Source organism: Natrix helvetica, assembly GCF_964273705.1.
Source record: "Natrix helvetica genome assembly, chromosome: 1".
NCBI classification, from domain to species: domain Eukaryota; kingdom Metazoa; phylum Chordata; class Lepidosauria; order Squamata; family Natricidae; genus Natrix; species Natrix helvetica.
The window spans coordinates 258,954,349-258,974,301 of NC_138548.1; the positions used below are offsets into that span (position 1 = coordinate 258,954,349).

The following is a 19,953-nucleotide window of genomic DNA, read 5'->3' on the forward strand; positions in this document are numbered from 1 at the left end:
GCTTTCTCCTGTTCCTCAATGTTATTCTTTCTGTCCATTACACCTATGCATATCTTCATTTGAAACATTTTTATTCCTCTTCGATTCAATATAGTTGCCCAGTAATAAGAACCTGCTCAAGGCCAACTCCTTACAGATGCGGAAAACTGGTTATAAATATTTGGTCATCCTCAGACCTTGAGTTAAACTGGGCAATAAACTCTCATATATATATACGGGCCAAAACTGGCTCCTACAGAAAGTGAAATGAAATTGCTGCATTTGCGCCGCTTTCCTGTTCCTCCACAGCCCTCTCCCGATAAGGACCAGGTACAGACAAGGCTTTAGCTACCTGGTTTTCCCCGGCTCGCCCTTCTGCTTTGTCATTAGTGCTCTGTGTGGCTGTAGCCACCGAATTGGCCAGCGGAAAGCTACGCAAGCACAAACGCAAACTGGACGTCGTGATTATGTTTCCCTAGGGCTAGACATTACCCCCTCTGGTTTTCCCAGATAGTACTTTCCGCCGCCCCCTTTTCCAAGGTGGTACATCCCGCTCTGCGTTCCACGCCTTAATCCGCTCCATTCACAGCACCTTGACGAAGGGGGAGGGAAGAGGCTAGAGGAGGGAAGTTGCCATAAAACCCAGGAATGTTCCGGCTCCAGAGAGCAAGCTCGGTGATTAGCCAGGAAAAAAGCGATGCGCTGCTCAATTGGTTGGGAGGAGGTGTTTTAGATCCCGCCCTCTCTTGAGGGACAGGCAGGCGGTGTCGGGCTATAGTTCGGCCGAGGGACGGGCCCGGAGAAGAAACGGACGGGGGGTAAGGAAAAGGGAAAGGGAGGCGGGTGGTTTCACGGAGAACTTCGAGAACGGGAGGGGCTTCGAGGCACGAAAGGAGGCTTTGGTGGGGCCAAAAGCCGGGAGAAGGAACCGGGCGTCCGAGCATCCTTTGCTCTTTCCCTAACCTCCCTATTCCTCCCCCCCCCCCCCGCCCCAAGCAAGCTTCCTGCGTGCTTGCACATGTCGAAAACCCGGCCGGGGTTGCTTGGATACACAATCCGACGAGGTGCAATTTGCCCGCCAGCAAATCTTGTTGGGGCAGCTATGGGTTGAGGCGAGAGAACCAGGAATCGGAGATCCACTGAATGGAAGTTGTAGATTGTGTCGTTTTTCCTGCACTTTTAAGTTTCTTTTTCTCACACTTTTAAGTGGGTGGGTGGGAGGGAGGAAGTCATGGATATGGGTAAAATAAAGTGAGCGTCGGTAGTGTAAATTCTGAGCAGATGTCATGGCCCTCGGATTACAGGCAGTAGATCAAGCTAAATCAAAAGGGGGGGATTTTAATTAGTGACTGCTCTAAATGTAGGGAATGGGTCTGTTCAGCTTTTGCTCTTCCTCATACTTGTGGGGTAGAAGAATGTACTGGCGGCAGGTAACCTCTCTGTTCTCATTGATGGGAGGATTAGTTTTATGATTGCCCTTCGTTTTCCTTTAATTGTGGTGTAAGTATAGAGGTACCTTGGTAGCTACACCCAAACGCTGACTAGCAGAGGAAATCGACTTTCCTGTCTTTCCTAAGAAACAGTGAATAGAAACGAACGTTGTATGATTTGGGTTAGTTTTTCTCATGCGTTCTGCACAGCTTTCCAAACCGTTGAAAATTTCCATTTCTCTTATTTGCGTTATCCTTCTTTCACTGAATTCTGATTGGATTTGTAAAGTGATGCTTGCTGATCATAATAAGGATTTCCTCTTTCTTATAATTATGATGTTTCAGGAACTTGAATAATGCATATAACCTAGTAGCCATTAATCAGTATAATCCATGCTTTTATTTTACATTTTATTTCAGATGTATGCTAAGGGGAGTTAACATTTATTTAGGTAAGGTAATAGCCACATAGTTGTGACTTCAGATTTTCATAGGTATCATTTGGCCAGTATCTTGCATGAACCTAATGGTGGTCATATCCAGCCTGTAGCCAAAACTACACATTAGCTGGGGATTCTTGGTGATTGATTCTTGTGATTGAATGTTTTTAAACTCTGCCTGTAGACTATAGAGGGATATGTTGGTGTCTCAGAATCCTTTCTGACTGGAGCAGGATGTAAGTCTTAGTAAGCAAATAAATACACGAATAAATGGAAACTAACAATTGAATATAAAAGGATTGGCCTTCTACATCTTGAACAATCACATAGCTTTTAAATACCAAGTTCATTATCTGTTTGCCAGAAAATCATGCAAATATCTAAAATTATTTCTGGAAGATTTCCAATAAAGATTTGATAAGGCTCCCAGTATTTATGGGGTAACCTTGGTAGCATTCTGACAAGTGCTTCTTTTTTTTCTTGCCTTCTCCTGTCATCAGTTTTTAACTATATCTTTAATGTTCTTTTCTATTTGTCATCATTGCACATTCTTGGAGATTTTCAAGGCTTTGAAGTCAGCAGAATATTTATCAAAGTTGTATCTGCATGATATTAATAACATTCTAATAAATGTGAGTCTTTATAGCATGTATTATATCCTATAATGCAAGCGTGTGCAAGATAGCCCATCTTTTTGTATTTTCCCATGCAATGTCTACTTGCTTGTCATGAGGAGATCATTCACCCTTAGTCCCAGAGTCAAAAAAAGTATAGCTACTCTAGCAAGGGATATTGGGTGTTATCTTTTCTCTGATGGGGCAACAGTTTAGAATGAGCTCAGTTGAGATTTAGCCATCATTTTTTAATATTTGTTTTGAAGTAAAATAAAAATAGTTGAAATCCTGAAAGGTTTCTTTCCTACTTTGCATCATAATATGTTGGCATAGCTAAGACCTTTGCTCACATATGTTTTAATGACTTAGGATAAAGTCACAGCCATAATGTTCTTATCGCATTAGAGAGAATAACAAGGCTAAATAGGCTGCAGCTCTGCTGATAAGGAGTTGGATGGTAATTATATATATTGTATAGAAGAGACTGAATATAATAAAGAAAAATATTTTTTTTTGTATTTCCTTAAATATTCTGCCTAAATAGTTTTAAATATTGATTTTGTTCTTAATACATAGAAGTTAATTTTTATAATAATATATTACTCCTGATATTAATTATTGCATATTTATGATTCCTGCATATTAATAAGAAATGGTAGTTTCTCTTTTTTGTGTTTATTAATATGCATTTATACTGATGCAGTTTTACTAAGCTCTGTTATTTCACTTTATTCCTTGAGGATTAATTAAAATATTAAGTCCTAAAGGAGTCACCTTGTTTATAAAATCTAAATGTTAGTAGTAATATTGGTCACAACAGCTGGCAAAGTTACCAAGTTTTAAAAATAAAGATAATAAAATAACATATTTCAAAGGGAATATATCTTCAAGAACTTAAAAGGCATTCGTAACCTAGAAGGAAAGCTCTTGAACTTAATGAGACGTCTCCATGTAGATAAGCATGCAGAAATAGAATGCTGGGGATAGACAAAAACCAAAGGTATCTGTGACTAGTGGTGAATGTTTTAACATCAAATTCAATTGAGAAATGCATATTGAAGCAGAGTGTTTTTAAAAGAAGAAAATAACATTTTACTTAATATCTAGATGCATTAGCTGTTTAAAAAAAAAGTGATGTTGGATGTTATCTTGTGATCTCGCAGCCATCTCTACTCCAGATTTTAAGCAGGGGCTTGGCAAACATCCTTTCAGTTGTTAATATAAGTAATTCCTATTTCAGCACAGAGTATTTGCCAGATGGATCTATTTGAGGCTCTAATTTATTCAGAATTTAGAATTTGAGTGCTTATCCTAATTCACTATGGAATGTCAACAAGTCTGAATGAACAGCTTTACAAGAAGTTCATGAAAGAGTTCTTGATTTCTTTGATTTCCCAAAATTACATCTGCTTCAGGCAGCCCAAATCTTGAAATTCAGGACTGCTGTACAGAAGTTGAAGGCTGGAAGTGTTAATGTCTGCATTATGGGGGGATATGTCAACACTCTATGTCTGCTGTCTACACCAATTAATTCAGCATTTTGAAAATGTGATAAGAAAAAAAGTAGAGTTAATTTAAAAATGCATAAATTACTATAGTTCTGTTGGATTCACTTCAGAGGATGGATGTTGTTATGAACAGTTTTTTAGAAATGGAAGCAGAGATCTAAATTTGGGGAGAGGATCTTGAATAAAATGGGCTTAAGATAAGAATTTGGTTTGTGTGCCTGAGTTTAAGAAAGCAGCCAAGAAGACTGTAGATACAAAATACCATAACTATATCTAGGACCGAAAATGGTTGGATGTGTTATAGTGGAACATACAATATGAAATGAGATCAAAATTTATTGGATAGTAGTGGTGTTATTTTGGGGTAAAAAGGCAGCGCTTAGACTGTGTGGTGCTTTACCTTGTAACGTGGCCAAGTTCTTTATGTGGAGCATAGTTTGGCTATGTTTCCTTGCTGTCCCACCCTCTAAGGAACTCCCTGAATCCAGTTTCTCTGCTTTGAATCAACTTGCAAAGGTGTTCTCCACCCTGATCCGAGAATAGAGAGATTGGAAGCTTTTCTCCGAAATGGAGCCTACTGTGGCATTTGCAATTCTCACTATTGGGGAGCACAAAGCTTGCAGCTGTGCTGTTTCTTGTGTCCTGGTAATTTCTCAACAACAGTAACCGCCTTTTAAGGAAAGAGTCATATATTTGGAACAAAGATGCGGTTTGCCTCTATTATGGTTGACTTTGATTCTACAGTATACTAACATATAATTTGTTTTCTATTTACAACTGCCAACACAAAACTTTGACTGTCTCTGACATTGTTTTAAACATTGGTTTATTGTATCTGATGGTATTTACTTACAAGCTGTCTTATGGGGTTTTTTAAGTTGGTCTTTTCTCAACTAAAGGGAAGAATTCTGGAGTCCTCAATTATTCCTTAGGAAATTTTGTAAAGCAGTCATTAAAGGAATCCTCTGAAATCAGGGAATGCTGGAAAACATGTTTTAGAAAATTGTATTTATGAGAATGATAATGAAATTAAAAGGAATGCTTTAAAAGTCTTAAGAAAAGTTTTACAGAGAGTAAAACAGCTATGGGAAACTGCATTGACTATTTAATGCATTAATGGATAAGCCTTTAAGGAAAGTTTATGATGATATTAGAGGGGTGCTGATTGAGGCTGTGAATGAGTAGGTACTTTTATATGCAAAAAAAAAAGTTTTGGCTGAGAACTCAAGTTACTTGCATCAAATGTCATCTTATAAGTTCCAATGAGGAATAGAAATATACACTTGAAAATCAATATATTGAAATCAAGGTAATCGTGTCTCAAAGGAAGACTGAGTGAATAAATGCAAGTGATACATAAACGGTAAAACTAAAACAAATACCGTAGATGAATTTGTGTGCCCTGTGTAAGACATGCAAATACTGGCAGAAAGATCGTGGAAGTATGTGATCTGTTGTGAGGAATGAATGCGTGTCAGGGAAGAAAAGCGTCTGTCTCTGGGAATGTGCTCTTGATCACTTTACTGTGTAGAAGTGGAAGTTGGGTATTCAGAAGAAACATCCAGCATTACTAAATTGAATGCTGGGTAGAATGTGTGTAAATTTAGAAGAGATGAGGTCAAGAATGAATGAGGGATGAAAGAATGAAATGTGGACTGAATGCAAAAGTGGATGGCTAAAAAGGAAGAAGTGCTTTGACATATTCATACAGAGAGTTTGAATAGCACTGGGTTATAAAGCAAATATATGAAAAAAGAAGTGCTATATGTAGGGGGAGTGTTGGCAATTTTAAAGAATAAAAGGTGATCTATGTATGGACACGATAGAAGCAACAATAAAAAGTTATGTGGCATTAGCAATTGACTTTGGCATGAACCAGATTGAGCTATAGTTCCCTTTTATCTCATGTCTTTCAATTGCTATTCCTTTCCTTTGCTTTTTTATAATATTGATTACTGTGGAATGGGAAAATGTGATGGCTACGGATCAGTGGTGGGTTTCAAATTTTTTTAGAATCTCTTTTGTAGGTGTGGCCTGTGCAGGAGGGAGTTCCCCCCCCCTTAATTAATGAGGTTGGACCGTCGGCTTTCCAAGCAGCATATTTCCAGATAAGCAGAAAATAAAACCCTAGAACATATTCTGATAAACAACTTTAATATGAAAGAAATAAAATACAAATCTTACTATCTAAATCTTACATTTTGGCAAGAGCTATATTGCCCACCTCCTTTGGCAGGGGAACAGAAGATCAGAAGGAAAGTAAAAGAATGTGTGACGTATTATGTCATGCGCAGTAAATCATTGTCAGATAAGAAACTGTTCAGTCTGCTGTATAACTCAGAATATAAGCTCAAGTTGACAAACCAATTAACGTAGTGACATGGCCTGCTTTGTGGTAGTGGCTTGCCAACCATGTGACTGGATGGGAGTGGCTTGCCAGCCATGTGACCAAGTGGGAATGTATTGATGCTTAGCAACCAAAATGTTGGCTAAGAAACTCTGGCATTTGAAGCACACAAGTCTTAAAGCTGTCAAGTTACATGACCCTTGCACCCCTAACCCTTTAGGGAAAAAAACCCCAGGGGTGTTCAAACTTGACAGCTTTAAGACTTGTGGACTTCAACTCCCAGAATTCCTCCTCTCACTCTTCATCTTGATGATGTGCAGATGGGCGGGGGGAAGGAGCTGGAACCGGTTCTAAACGGCACTGTACATTTGTGGGACCTCTTCTCTAGAAGAGGTTAGAACTGGCAGGAACCCATCCCTGCTACGGATGTATGTAAATGTACACAGTTTAGAACACAGACTAATATTAAATATAAATCCAAGATTCAAACAGAAAGATTCAAATATATAGCGAGTATAAAATTAAAACAGTTACTTAAGAATGAAAATATAGTTCTCCATGCCAGTCTGTTGAATTTTTTCCATTGTTGTTCTAAGGATCCTGTGTGGTGGTGCAGGAGGAGATAAAGATATTAGTGCATCAGAATAGGTCTCTACTTTCGGTCTAGTATCTTATTTTCTTCTCAGAGTCACTGGTTTGAGATGGGTGGCTATAGAAAATAAATTTTACGTGTAAAATACCTTAGTCAATACCTTAGTTCAGGTATATCACTTTGGGGCTGTATTTGATGGTAGCTAGCAACTGAATGTGTGAATGAACTATTAAAAAAGATTTCATTTGTTATAGATAAAAAAACAATAGGGTGTGAATTGCACAATATATGTGTGAATAAAACAGTGAAAAAATGTGGACACTCCCACAACTGTCTTGACATCCCTCACTTAAGGAAATGTAACCTTTGACAATGAGTGAGGAGAAGACTTTCCTTTCCCATGCTTTATGGCGTTAGGCCCAGGCTGGTCTATTCCTGCATGAGAATAATTGCTAGATGTCGTTATTATTAAGTGATCAGCATTCATGTGGGAACCAGTCCAGGCTACAAGAAGCAGGCAAATTATCTTGTGATTAATTATCTAAAGGAGGAACTGTAATTCACAGGAAAATGCATGTGTTATATGTAACAAGTCCCAGATTAAACTCCAGGAAATGCCAATAAAAAAGGCTCAGCAAATAGTGGGGTTTCTTTGCCTCAAACCCTGGAGGGCTACTGCCAGTCACAGAAGATGCTGTGTAGGGTAATAAAGACTCTGACCTACCTACCATCATATATCATTCTGAGAACTCCTTCCTATGAGTTTCATTCATATGTTGTAATTAAGGATTTCTGACTTCCTGCCAGTTTCCCCACTGAGTTTCCTTTTGGGAAGATGTTTTTGGGCATATGTCCACTGGGCACCAGGATGAATTTATAAGTTCCATATATCATAGAAAACAATTAATCCTGTGACCAGTTGTATGTTATTTTTTGGCAAGAATAGTTTTCATTGATCATGAGGAGAAACTTCCGAAGAAGAATTGAAGAAATATTAGTTCTTTTCTCAGGTTGATTATGTCCTCCAAAACATTGACTGGTAAAATTTTGTTGTGAATTGACATGCACATCTGTTGCGTGGATCACCTGTGAATTTACTTGGCCTTACCTGATAATAATATAAGTCTTCAAGTTCTTCATGTTCAACTTTCTGCCTTCCTGACTCAAGTTGCAAAAAGTATCCTAGAAACAATATTAAAATAAATATAAATAAATATAGTATGCTGATGATACCCAGCTATCCATCTCCACACCTGTTGAATTAAATTTTCTGTCTTAATGTCTAGAATACATGTGGGTTTGGATGAGGAACAACATGATCCAGTTCAATCCTATCCAAGATTAAGTGACTTTATCATTTAGGACCATCTGATTCCTGGGATTTATCATCCCTTGTTTTGAAGGGGTGTCACAGTCCCAGGTAGACAGTTTGCGTAATCTGGGAGTCCATCTGGACTCACAACTCATTCCAGGAGCATGTGGAAGTCACAGCCAAGAGAGCTTTTGTGCAACTTTGTGTTGTGCACCAATTGTGCCATTCCTGAACCATTTCTATTGTTGATCACTAATGCTTAGGTCAACTCCTGAATGGATTACTCTAATACTCCCTACATAAGAGCTGCCCTTGAAGAGCATCTGGAAGCTGCAGTTGGTGTGTGAGTGATTATGTTCTCCTTGTTTAGCACACATTACACCTCTGTTGTGCAAGCTGTATTGGTTGCAATACAGGTGCAATTCAGAGTGCTGGAATTGACCTATAAAGCCCTAAATGGCATAGGACCGGGTTATTTGTGGAAGCACTTCTCACCAGATATATCTACCCATCCCAATAGATCTGACAGAAGAGGCATACACTGGGTCCTGTCTATAAAGGAATGTCATCTGATGGGGCCCAGGAGGAGAGCCTTTTCTGTCATGATACTCATCTTTGAAACATTACTCCCCAGAGATTAGATTAGCCTGATCCTACTGGTCTTTTTAAAGGCCACAAAGACATTGTGTTTGGAGATAGAGTGGTGCGGGGCTCTGTTTGATGGTTGTATTGAATATTGTTAATGTGTCAAGCAGAGGAAGTCACATGTCCAGGATGTACAATGCGCTCTACAAGAACCTGAACTACTAACACTCAAAGCAAATTGTCAATAGTTAAGAGTCAAGAGAATTTAAGGTGGGCTGGAGTTAGATCTCTTGTAGGCACAAAGGGACAAGACTGATGGCACATTTTATTCCTCCCTCAGGCTCAGTCTAGTCTACTACGGAATGTTTTGTACCTTAGCTGCTTATTGTACTAATTTTAATGGTTTTACTATGGCTGTATTTTTTTTCTTTGTATTTTTATTGCTTTTGGTTATAATTATAATAGCTGTAAGCCATCCAGTCATGTATGTGAGATAATATGGCTTTACATATTAAATTTTAAAGGTTTAAAAGCCTTTAAATAAATACATTTAAATTTATTCATTTAATTTTAATATACTAAAGTAATACCTTTTTAAAAATAAATATTGACTGTAATCAATCTTATCTATACCTTATTTCCCTTTAGGTCCATATCTTGGTAGCTTGTTCTTGCTAGCGGCTGGACGCATTTCCCTCATGCCGCTTGGACTAGGCCGCCGGAAGAAAGCCCCCCCTTTGGTGGAAAATGAGGAAGCTGAGCCCATCCGTAGTAGCCTGGGTGGGATGGGGATGGGTAGCATGGCAGCACTTCAGCCTGGACTCCCCCCTCCACCGGCCAGCCTCCGTCCTCGACTTGTGTTCCACACTCAGCTAGCCCATGGAAGTCCCACTGGTCGGATCGAAGGCTTTACTAATGTCAAGGAACTATACAACAAAATTGCAGAGGCCTTTAATATAGCCTCAACTGAGGTAAGCACATCTTTTGTATCATCTGGTTATTGTAGGCTCATTGCATGTATGGTAGGTTTCATATAAGACCAGATGTGTGGGGAAATATTTTGGGTGAACTGAGGTGTTAATATATCTGCTTGTACCTAATACACATCTTGGAATGATTGTTGGTGATCAAAGGTCTCCTAACCCTTTATTGCTGGGGTTGAGGGAACAGCTATCTCCCGCACCCTCGTGGTCTCAAACTATATCAGATTCTTATTGTGCTTCCTTAATATCTTTCTAGGTGATGTTCTGCACTTTAAATACCCACAAAGTGGACATGGACAAATTATTGGGTGGTCAGATTGGCCTGGAAGACTTTATCTTTGCCCACACAAAGGGCCAGAGGAAAGAAGTGGAAGTGTTCAAATCTGAGGAGGCCCTGGGCCTGACTATCACAGACAATGGGGCTGGCTATGCTTTCATCAAGGTATCTTTGAATGGTCACATATAGTCTCCTGATGCGTTATTGCTTTGCTCTTTGGGGTGGTAGGATTCTGGGTTTGCTTTTGGTTTTTTTGCTCTGTCCTCCAAAAACTATCTGAAAAACAAAGGTCTTCAAATGTTTATATTTTGGTGGCACCTAGAAATCCAATCTTATCTTTGTTTCCCCCTTCTTCTTCATCTTTCTGAGAAAAAAATCCCCCCCCCCAAGTGATTCAAAAATGATGTGATTCCATAACAAGTCCTTTCATAGATGATGTATTTGCTGAAGGAATGTGAAATTATCAGCTCCTATTTTTTTAACAATGTTAAACAGAGATAAGTGTGGATTTTAAAAGTTTAAAGCAGCTTTTTCAATCTTGGGGCCTTTGGGATATTTGTGTTCTTCATTCCAGAATTCCAAATGGCCATTCCTGAATGCTATCAACTTGTGAGATACTGGGCTGAAAAGTGTGGGTTTTTTTAGTTTAAGGGAGAAAAATATTAAACATAGAATACAATGGGGATTACACTTTGTATGGTGTAATAGATTTATAAAGTAAGATGGATTTTTATTCTATTTATGGAGAAAGTAGATTGAAGATTAGATTTCCAAAACATGGTTTGTTTGGCATAAAAAACTGAGTCGTATATTTGACCTTATGAGCATAACTGTGAGAGCAACAAGTATCCTTTTTTTTAAAAAAAGAAAGGGTTATCTATAATTTTGATAGATGCCAGGAGATAACTGTAGATATATCTGTTATGCGGGCTCACAGGATGCTCAGCCTATAAAAGTTACTTATAGGGTGGTGATAATTAAGATGAATGGCCCAGTGGGATGCAAAGCTAGACACCATTAATTCTTTTTGCCCTTCTCTTCTCTTATTACATTTTTATTATGAAAATCAAAACAAGTATGAAGAATAAATGTATCTTTTTCCATTCTCAGAGAGAGAAAAAATCCCTGTGATTTTGTGTGATTGTCAGGTTCTGCATACATGTTCCAATATTGGAACTAGGTGGCATTAACCCTGATGAAAATCGGTCAGTGTGAACATTTTGCAGGAACAATAGTTTTCCACCATCATGGGAGGGAGGCGGGTGTTCCACGACAAAGAAGAGAAAGGAAAGGGATGACTCCATATCCATTTTGGATTCTGATCTTGCCCAACATCAGCATGAAGTTCCTGGCAGATGACCTTTAAGAGAAGGCAGCTTTTGCTAGAACAAAGATCCCCCCCACCATTTCCTGAATAGCTGTGATAGGGCCATGACATGCCTTCAAGGAAGTTTGCTTGCTAAAACCTTAATTCTGTTTTTGCTGATTTGCTGATTTTCTTTGTTTTTTGGGGTGGGGAAGGAGAGGGGGCACACGCAAGAGCACAATTTTATAATGCACATTCTGAACATAATATCCTTTTTGCCATGCAAAAATACAGGGCGGTCAACCCCCATTATATCCTACATAGGACTTTAACAATGGATTTCATGTTAGGTTGGACACAGACCTTAGCTATTCTAGTTTATGCTAAAAAAAATAAATTATGGGCTGTGATTAATATTAAACAGCTATGAATTTTCCTCAGTTTAACATAATCTTTAATACAATAATAAGAAGTGAGTAGCAAGGAAACTAATTTGCTATCTTTGGACAGAAAAGGAAGGTCTTCACAGTCGAAGTTATTGTGGTACCTCCTATGAAATCCATAAACAATTGCTGCAGTTTGCTGTGTATTTTTCAGTATTTTGATCCTACAGAAAGTTACTATGTATTGTAATTCTGTGCTCTATTCAGTATCAGTTTTTGTAGTTTTACTTCTGAAAATAAATACTTCTAGATTTGACTGTTACCAAAACCAGCTCTGACAAATAATCCCTTTAAGATGATATTTCCTATTTGTTTTGCATCAGCTGCAGTGAAGCTCTATTATGTCTGGTTTTAGTCTTTCTCTCCTTTTTCTAGTTCTTTTCAGGTAACTCTACTTCCTGATGAGTTTCTAATGACAGGAATTATTTGCATTGACTTCGTATGCTTAATCCACAAAAATATATTGTGATATACTGATACGTGCAGTAAATATATAAACAGATTCAGGACAGTCTTCTCATTCACTTCTAGTTTGTAGAGGAATGATACTATCCTGCTTTACCGGATAGCAAGAAAAACATCGCTTTAGCACATCTGCTGCCATGCATTCCTTGGGATTAAGATACGTTCATCTCATTCAACAGATCTGTTTTTTTTCCCCAAGACTGTGTCTAAGGGCATAATATTAGTAGCACGGCCTTCTTTCAAGGTGTGAATTATTCTGGGGTTGTTGTTTTTTTAGAAGGAATGAGTAAAGCAGACTGGTCGGGCCACTGCTCATCTCCCCTATGAGTCAGTTATAAGTGTAATTATGAATCATGTTTCTCAAGTAGACATTGCAGGACCAGCCCTGGATTAGAGTAATGCATAAACCATCACTGTAGATCCTCATACATCCTAAGGTAAAACAGAGAGTTGTTGGACTGCAAGGTTAACACTTTTACTATTGAACTTGATTTCTTTCTGCCCAAATATATTTAGCAACTTGAAGGCCTGATATAGAGCAGCCTCTGTGCAATGCAAAGAAATGCCAGATTGGGTGCAAAGCAAAAGGCTTCCTAGCTAGGGTCTTGGCAAACTATTTACCAAGAAAATAACCCAGAGGAAGAGAGGTATTCAAGAGAAGAGTATCCCTGCCATTACAGTAGTTCTGATTAAGTGAACTGCTCTGTTTGTCACTCAGCCAGGAGTATGTCTCCTGTTTGGGGAACCAGGATCGTTGGCAATCCTACTTGCATTTAGTTTTGTTTTATTTTTTTGGTTGTATAGCATTCTAAATTTTTCAAATTATCTATTTGGCTTGTGTTTGCATAGTGATTGTTCACTTCTTTTGGCAGAGAATCAAGGAAGGGAGTGTTATTGACCGAATCCAAATTATTAATGTCGGAGATATGATTGAGTCCATCAATGGTCAAAGTCTCATTGGCTGCCGACATTATGAGGTTGCAAAAATGCTCAAGGATTTGCCCAAAGGTCGCACTTTCACTCTGAAGCTGACTGAACCCCGAAAGGCCTTTGGTATGTATATATTAATAATGCTGCTATTCCACTGGTTGTTGAGAAGTGAAAATATGCAGCTATATTTCTGATGCAATATGTTATTGTGCATTTTTAGTTTAAACTGCCTTAAGATGATTTGATATAGGAAGCAGTGTGAAACTGGATTTAACTTATTAGCTCTAAACTGTCTCAGGTGGGGGGGAAAATAGGCAAGTCAGAGAAAAGCAAATTGGCAGGACACATATTTTCTCATTGGCATTATTTACTAAAGTTACAGTTTTGTTCAGATGAACTATATTGTCAGAAACATTGTGATGGCTGGGCTCTTCTTTTCAGAGTTGATCCTTTGGCTCACTGGTTGGAAATGAGGAAAATAAACTTAACTGATCATATGTTTTGCTTATGAGAAAATTGACAAAATATTTTAAATCAGGTATGTAATATTTTTAAGAGCAAAACAGATCATTTCCTCGGTTGATCGTGAGAATTTAAACCAACCTAGTTAATCTTTAGTAGGTAAACCATATGGAAATAGTTGGGTAATAAGCACGTTTGAGAAGTTAGAAAAATATTCCAGAAAGATACAGTGGCAAACCATTGTTGGTATTGTTGCCAAGAAAACTCAAGACCATCTATTTTAAGGTCTGTATAAAATAGCAGTAACAGCAATGAGGAAGAATGCAGGGTGTTTAGTTTTGGATTGTTCTGAAATTGACAGTAATTTGTTTGTAATATGTAAGTAATTTGAATTGTTGGCAAATTTTAGCAGCATAATCTAGGGAGCTCCAAGTATTATTATTTTTAATCATTTGGTTGTAGAGGTGTCCCCTTAATTTATTTATGCTCTATATTCTATGAGTAAAGTTGCTTCTCTGGTCCAGCCACAAAGTTATATAATTTCTCTCTAATCATCTATGTTATATCCATGTAGGAGCAAAAAGGCAATATGTGATATAAAGTTTAAAATAAGGTGAAAGACACAAATGTAGCAATGAAGTAGCTTCCTGATTATATTAAAGTATATGAACTTTATATACTTTATATAAGTATATATAAAGTATACTTTAATATACTTATTTATACTTTATATATACTTTAGTATATATAAAGTATATATACAGTGGGGCAAAAAAGTATTTAGTCAGCCACCAATTGTGCAAGTTCTCCCACGTAAAAAGATGAGAGAGGCCTGTAATTGGCATCATAGGTAGACCTCACCTATGAGAGACAAAATGAGAAAACAAATCCAGACAATCACATTGGCTGATTTGGAAAGAATTTATTTGCAAATTATGGTGGGAAATAAGTATTTGGTCACCTACAAACAAGCAAGATTTTTGGCTCTCACAGACCTGTACCTTCTTCTTTAAGAGGCTCCTCTGTCCTGCACTCATTACCTGTATCAATGGCACCCGTTCGAACTTGTCATCAGTATAAAAGACACCTGTCCACAACCTCAAACAGTCACACTCCAAACTCCACTATGGTGAAGACCAAAGAGCTGTCGAAGGACACCAGAAACAAAATTGTAGACCTGCACCAGGCTGGGAAGACTGAATCTGCAATAGGCAAGCAGCTTGGTGTGAACAAATCAACTGTGGGAGCAATAATTAGAAAATGGAAGACATACAAGACCACTGATAATCTCCCTCAATTTGGGGCTCCACGCAAGATCTCACCCCGTGGGGTCAAAATGATCACAAGAACGGTGAGCAAAAATCCCAGTACCACACGGGGGGGCCTAGTGAATGACCTTCAGAGAGCCGGGACCAACATAACAAAGGCTGCTATCAGTAACACACTACGCCGCCAGGGACTCAGATCCTGCAGTGCCAGACGTGTCCCCCTGCTTAAGCCAGTACATGTCTGGGCCCGTCTGAAGTTTGCTAGAGAGCATTTGGATGATCCAGAAGAGGATTGGGAGAATGTCATATGGTCAGATGAAACCAAAATAGAACTGTTTGGTAGAAACACAACTCGTCGTGTTTGGAGGAGAGAGAATGCTGAGTTGCATCCAAAGAACACCGTACCTACTGTGAAGCATGGGGGTGGCAACATCATGCTTTGGGGCTGTTTCTCTGCAAAGGGACCAGGACGACTGATCCATGTACAGGACAGAATGAATGGGGCCATGTATCGTGAGATTTTGAGTGCAAACCTCCTTCCATCAGCAAGAGCATTGAAGATGAAACGTGGCTGGGTCTTTCAACATGACAATGATCCCAAACATACTGCCCGGGCAACGAAGGAGTGGCTTCGTAAGAAGCATTTCAAAGTCCTGGAGTGGCCTAGCCAGTCTTGGCAACAGTGGAAGGTGCTGCTCTCAGGACATGTCCAAACCAGCAGAGCCGGCCTTCTCTCATCTCGAAAATTGATGCCACACCAAAATGTTGTCGAATGGTGTCATTTGTGATGTGGTCAAGAAGGAAGTTGGCCAATGTTCAATGGAGCATTTGCATTTCCATGGCTTGGAGACAGCTTTTGGTCCTTTGGGACTTTTTATGTAGTCTAAAAAATTTTCACTTGCGCAAGATTGTCAGCTAGCTCATCTTTAAGGATCTCTTTTCCAAGTATCCTATAAAACATACAGGGATATGTAGGGAATCTGCCTTTGCTCTGGGAACATATTCCTCTAGTTCAGGGATGGCGAACCTATGGCATGCGTGCCACAAGTGGCACGCGGAGCCATTTGTCAGGGCACGCGAGGCGCTGCCCTGCAAAAGCTGAGTTCACCTTTTTAAAAGCTATTTTTCGCCTTCCCCAGGCTCCAGAGGCTTTATAGGAGCCTGGGGAGGGTGAAAAGAGCCTCCCCGCCCCCCCCCCGGAGGCTTCAGGGACCGTCCGGAGGCTTCCCTGACGCCTTCGGAGCGCTTAAAACCACCCTCCGAGCAAACCGGAAGTGACTTCCGGGTTGCTCGGAGGGTCATTTTGAGCGCTCCGAAGCCTTCAGGGACCATCCGGAGGCTTCCCTGATGCCTTCGGAGCGTTTAAAACGACCCTCCGAGCAACCCGGAAGTCACTTCCGGTTTGCTCGGAGGGTGGTTTTAAGCGTTCTGAAGGCTTCAGGGAAGCCTCCGGATGGTCCCTGAAGCCTCCGGAGGGCCTCGGGTGGGCGGGGGAGGCTCTTTTTGCCCTCCCCAGGCTCCTATAAAACCTCTGGAGCCTGGGGAGGGCAAAAAAAACATGTAAAAATGGAGGGGCACGCGTTGTGCGCTCATGCGCACTGGGGGATTGCACGTTACATTATGGGTGTGGCACGCCCGCACACGACCCCCCCCGCTCCCCCCACTTCTGGCACGCGAGCCAAAAAAGGTTCGCCATCGCTGCTCTAGTTTAACTTTCAATAAATCATTCTTTGAGAATATCTCCCCAAATTAAGATGTCTGTCGGTCATGCAAATTTAAAGCTGGGAGGGAAAGGAGAAAGAGGAAGACCAGGGTTGTTCTTACCCATCTTTCTACAGGGCTTGAAGTACAAACTTTGCTTGGCTCTTACCATCCATGGTAGACAGAATTCAAAGGAGAAACAGTCCTGCCTTCTAAAAATGATGAAAGAATATGTAAATAACGCTAATATCTGAAGCACTAGGTAGTGGAATGACATTTCTGGTACTTGATCGAAGACAGGAAGAAAGGATATTTTTCTCTTAACCACAGTCAAGAAATCCTACAATACATCTGCCCCATTTAGAATTACAATGCAGCAACATTTTCCTACCAGCAGGGGTCAGGATGGCATCATCCAGTAAGAACTTGTGTCATTCTTCTCCCTCCTGCCTCCACAACCCATATTCTGCAATAGAAATATATGTTTACTCCGACATGGTCTGGTAGTAACAGAACGAGATATCCTGTTTCAGGCAATCAGCTGGGTCCGATACAAATAGGAATAATCTGAGTGACTATCTTAGTGACATAGGACTATTGCTGATGAATGTGGCCAGTACATTTTTAAAGAGGAAAGCTTTGGGAGAAGCTATATGCATATTTTTGGCGGACACATATCTGACCCAAAGTGGATCCTGCACATTTTTGAAAACAGAGTGTCTCGAGGCAATATTTCTGAGATGACCCACTTCTCATCTTCATTCCCTTTTCTCTCAGATGGGCAGAAAAAGTCAAGGGTGAAAAAGAATCTTCATTTCCTTAACCCTACGTTTGGTTTCCTTTCTCTTACTCAGCAACACATACTAATAGATTGCATGCACACACTTCTATTTGTGCCACACTGTGTCTCATTTGAGAGCCAGAGAAAACCTGTGGGTCTCTGCTTCTCAATCTGGAAGTTTTGTTAAGCCCCGAGGAAAGGATACTATGGTTAGCAAAGAGAGTGGTGGCAACCTAGAGAGAAGAAGGATGGGGAACTAGCATATCCAGCAGAAATCTGAGACGTGATCTACATTAGCTAAGTGGGAAGCAGGAGCATTCTAGCTTTGGGATGCGACAGGCAGGAAGCTGCTTGGCGAGGATATGTGTATCTGTATGTTTATTGATTATTCTCAGGAGGATCTGGTTCCTCTTTGATTATCAATATTTGCTGTCATTTAATTTCTCTGCCCTAGGTTCGGTTAGGCTAGTTATTACACAAATTATTTGGTCCTGAGTATTTTCTAGAACTTAATCTGTTCCATTTAATAGCTCTTGCTACATGATCTCTTTTAGAATAGCTAGGAAATCTAGGAGTTGTGTATTTCTGGTTGACTCAATATTTATAAGGCTGCCTTCCACTACTTGAGAAAGTGTTCGAATTTCTAAATACATCAGATCCCTTATTTGCTCCTCAGCTCATCCATCACTTCAGTCCGCCTCTACTATAGCAGATTCCTTCCTACTTGAGTGACTCATTGGATGGTTCTGGGAAATATGACGATTTTCAACTATTCTCTTTAATTCCTCATTGGTTGAAGCTATTGTGCTGTATCTGGATCAATTTTTCACTGTACCTGTATTTTTACTGATGAATTAATATTTGCTAGTCTGCAGGAACATTGTGTTTATTGCTTCTTCAGCTGTTACTCCTGTGTAAATGCTGTGAGCCTGCAATAAAATGGATACCTTTTCAAATGGAACCTCTCTTACTGTTTGGGTTTTTTTTTTTAAGCTAACCAATTCAGCACAGAATCACGTCTGTGCAGGTATCTTTGACCGTAATAGAATTGAGGTACGAAATGGATGCCTTGGTTTCAGACAATATTTCTTGCATCCTCAAAAAACTGTTCTGGAATGTAATATACGCTGCTAGTTTTCTTTGTCCAAAATAGAACAGCGACCATAGCCCTCTTTCAAATTTTTTTTTGTGAAAATTATTAAACTTAGCATGTAAATACACAAATGTATTTGATCCATGATCAGAATTAAAGACTTGGACAGCAACATTGAATTACAATAATGTACCATAATGAAAATTAATTTAAAACATTAAAACTATCTACTAGTTTCTCTTCAGGTCATCTAAATATTTGACTTAATGTGTTGTGGGTGAGGCAAGTATGTATACATACAACCATATTTAAATTGGCTGAATATAATGTTTGCAGCAGTTTATAAGCATAAACCAAATTCTAGGCTTGTTTCTACATTTCAGTTGTTTTAATAGATTCTCTCTGCATCTTGTATTTTAACATTTTTTAACCTTTTCTCCTTCTTCCTCTCCTTTTCCTTGCCCATATTCTGAGATGTGTTCATTCTGAATTTGGTAATTGATAGTAAATGAAAAACTGATGACTAACAATGCAGCGAAAAATAAACTGATAGCTACAGTCTGAATTAGGCCAGGGTAAAATTAATTAAGGCAAGATTATCTTAAGTCTTAGGAGGATCACAAATGCTGCCCATCAGAGGGATCACATGTGCTTAATGTATCTGTGGAATATAATATGACCCCTGGAGCCCTCATATTGGGACTCAGTGGCTCAGTGGCTAAGACGCTGAACTTGTTGATCAGAAAGGTTCGAATCCCTAACAACGCGTAATGGAGTGAGCTCCCGTTACTTGTCCCAGCTTCTACCAACCAAGTAGTTCGAAAGCATGTAAAAATGCAAGTAGAAAACTAGGAACCACCTTTGGTGGGAAGGTAACAGTGTTCTGTGCGCCTCCGGCATTTAGTCCTGCCGGCCACATGACCATGGAGACATCTTTGGACAGCGCTGGCTCTTCGGCTTTAAAGTGGAGATGAGCACATATGTGCGAGAGGAACCTTTACCTTTAGCCCTCATATGTTCATTCTGTGGCAGAGCTTTCTATGATCTTGGTTTCCTTGCAACAGTGTCATTTTTCTGCATTACCATTCCTCTTGACTTTCTTTTCATTTAGCCACTAAACCTTTAGTAGAAGTAACAGAAAAATATAGCAGAGAAGCCACAGGAGGACCTGTAGGCCTTCTATTTAGATTCTTACACCAATGTCTTTTGAACCAACTATGGGTTATTAAAGCAGCACTTTATTTTTGTCCATAGCAGGTCTTTGAGTATAAAGTTATCATCACAGGCATACATAAATATGTTAGCGTTAGAGGAGAAATACTAGAATTCTCCCTAAATGAATTAATTTTGGATTCCAGCATGCCCAGTTTCAGACTTGCCCAGGAAGCAATACATTTTCCCACTGTCTGCTTCACTACATGTGTTTTGCTACTAACC

The 19,953-nt window shown here is 39.5% G+C and overlaps 1 protein-coding gene across 2 annotated transcripts in view; it reads left to right on the forward strand.

Moving 5' to 3' along the window:
* Positions 1-579: 579 nt before the first annotated feature.
* Positions 580-19,953, forward strand: part of GIPC1 (GIPC PDZ domain containing family member 1) — a 29,770-nt gene continuing 10,396 nt past the window's right edge. The window contains exons 1-4 of one of the 2 annotated variants that reach the window (XM_081931963.1): positions 580-797; positions 9,456-9,778; positions 10,047-10,232; positions 13,154-13,334. In XM_081931963.1, the coding sequence (XP_081788089.1) occupies positions 9,506-9,778; positions 10,047-10,232; positions 13,154-13,334 (640 nt within the window). In that variant the 5' untranslated portion in view covers positions 580-797; positions 9,456-9,505. Of the gene's footprint in view, positions 798-1,569; positions 1,592-9,455; positions 9,779-10,046; positions 10,233-13,153; positions 13,335-19,953 lie in introns of those variants that run through there. The other variant, XM_081931964.1, reaches the window with a different exon arrangement.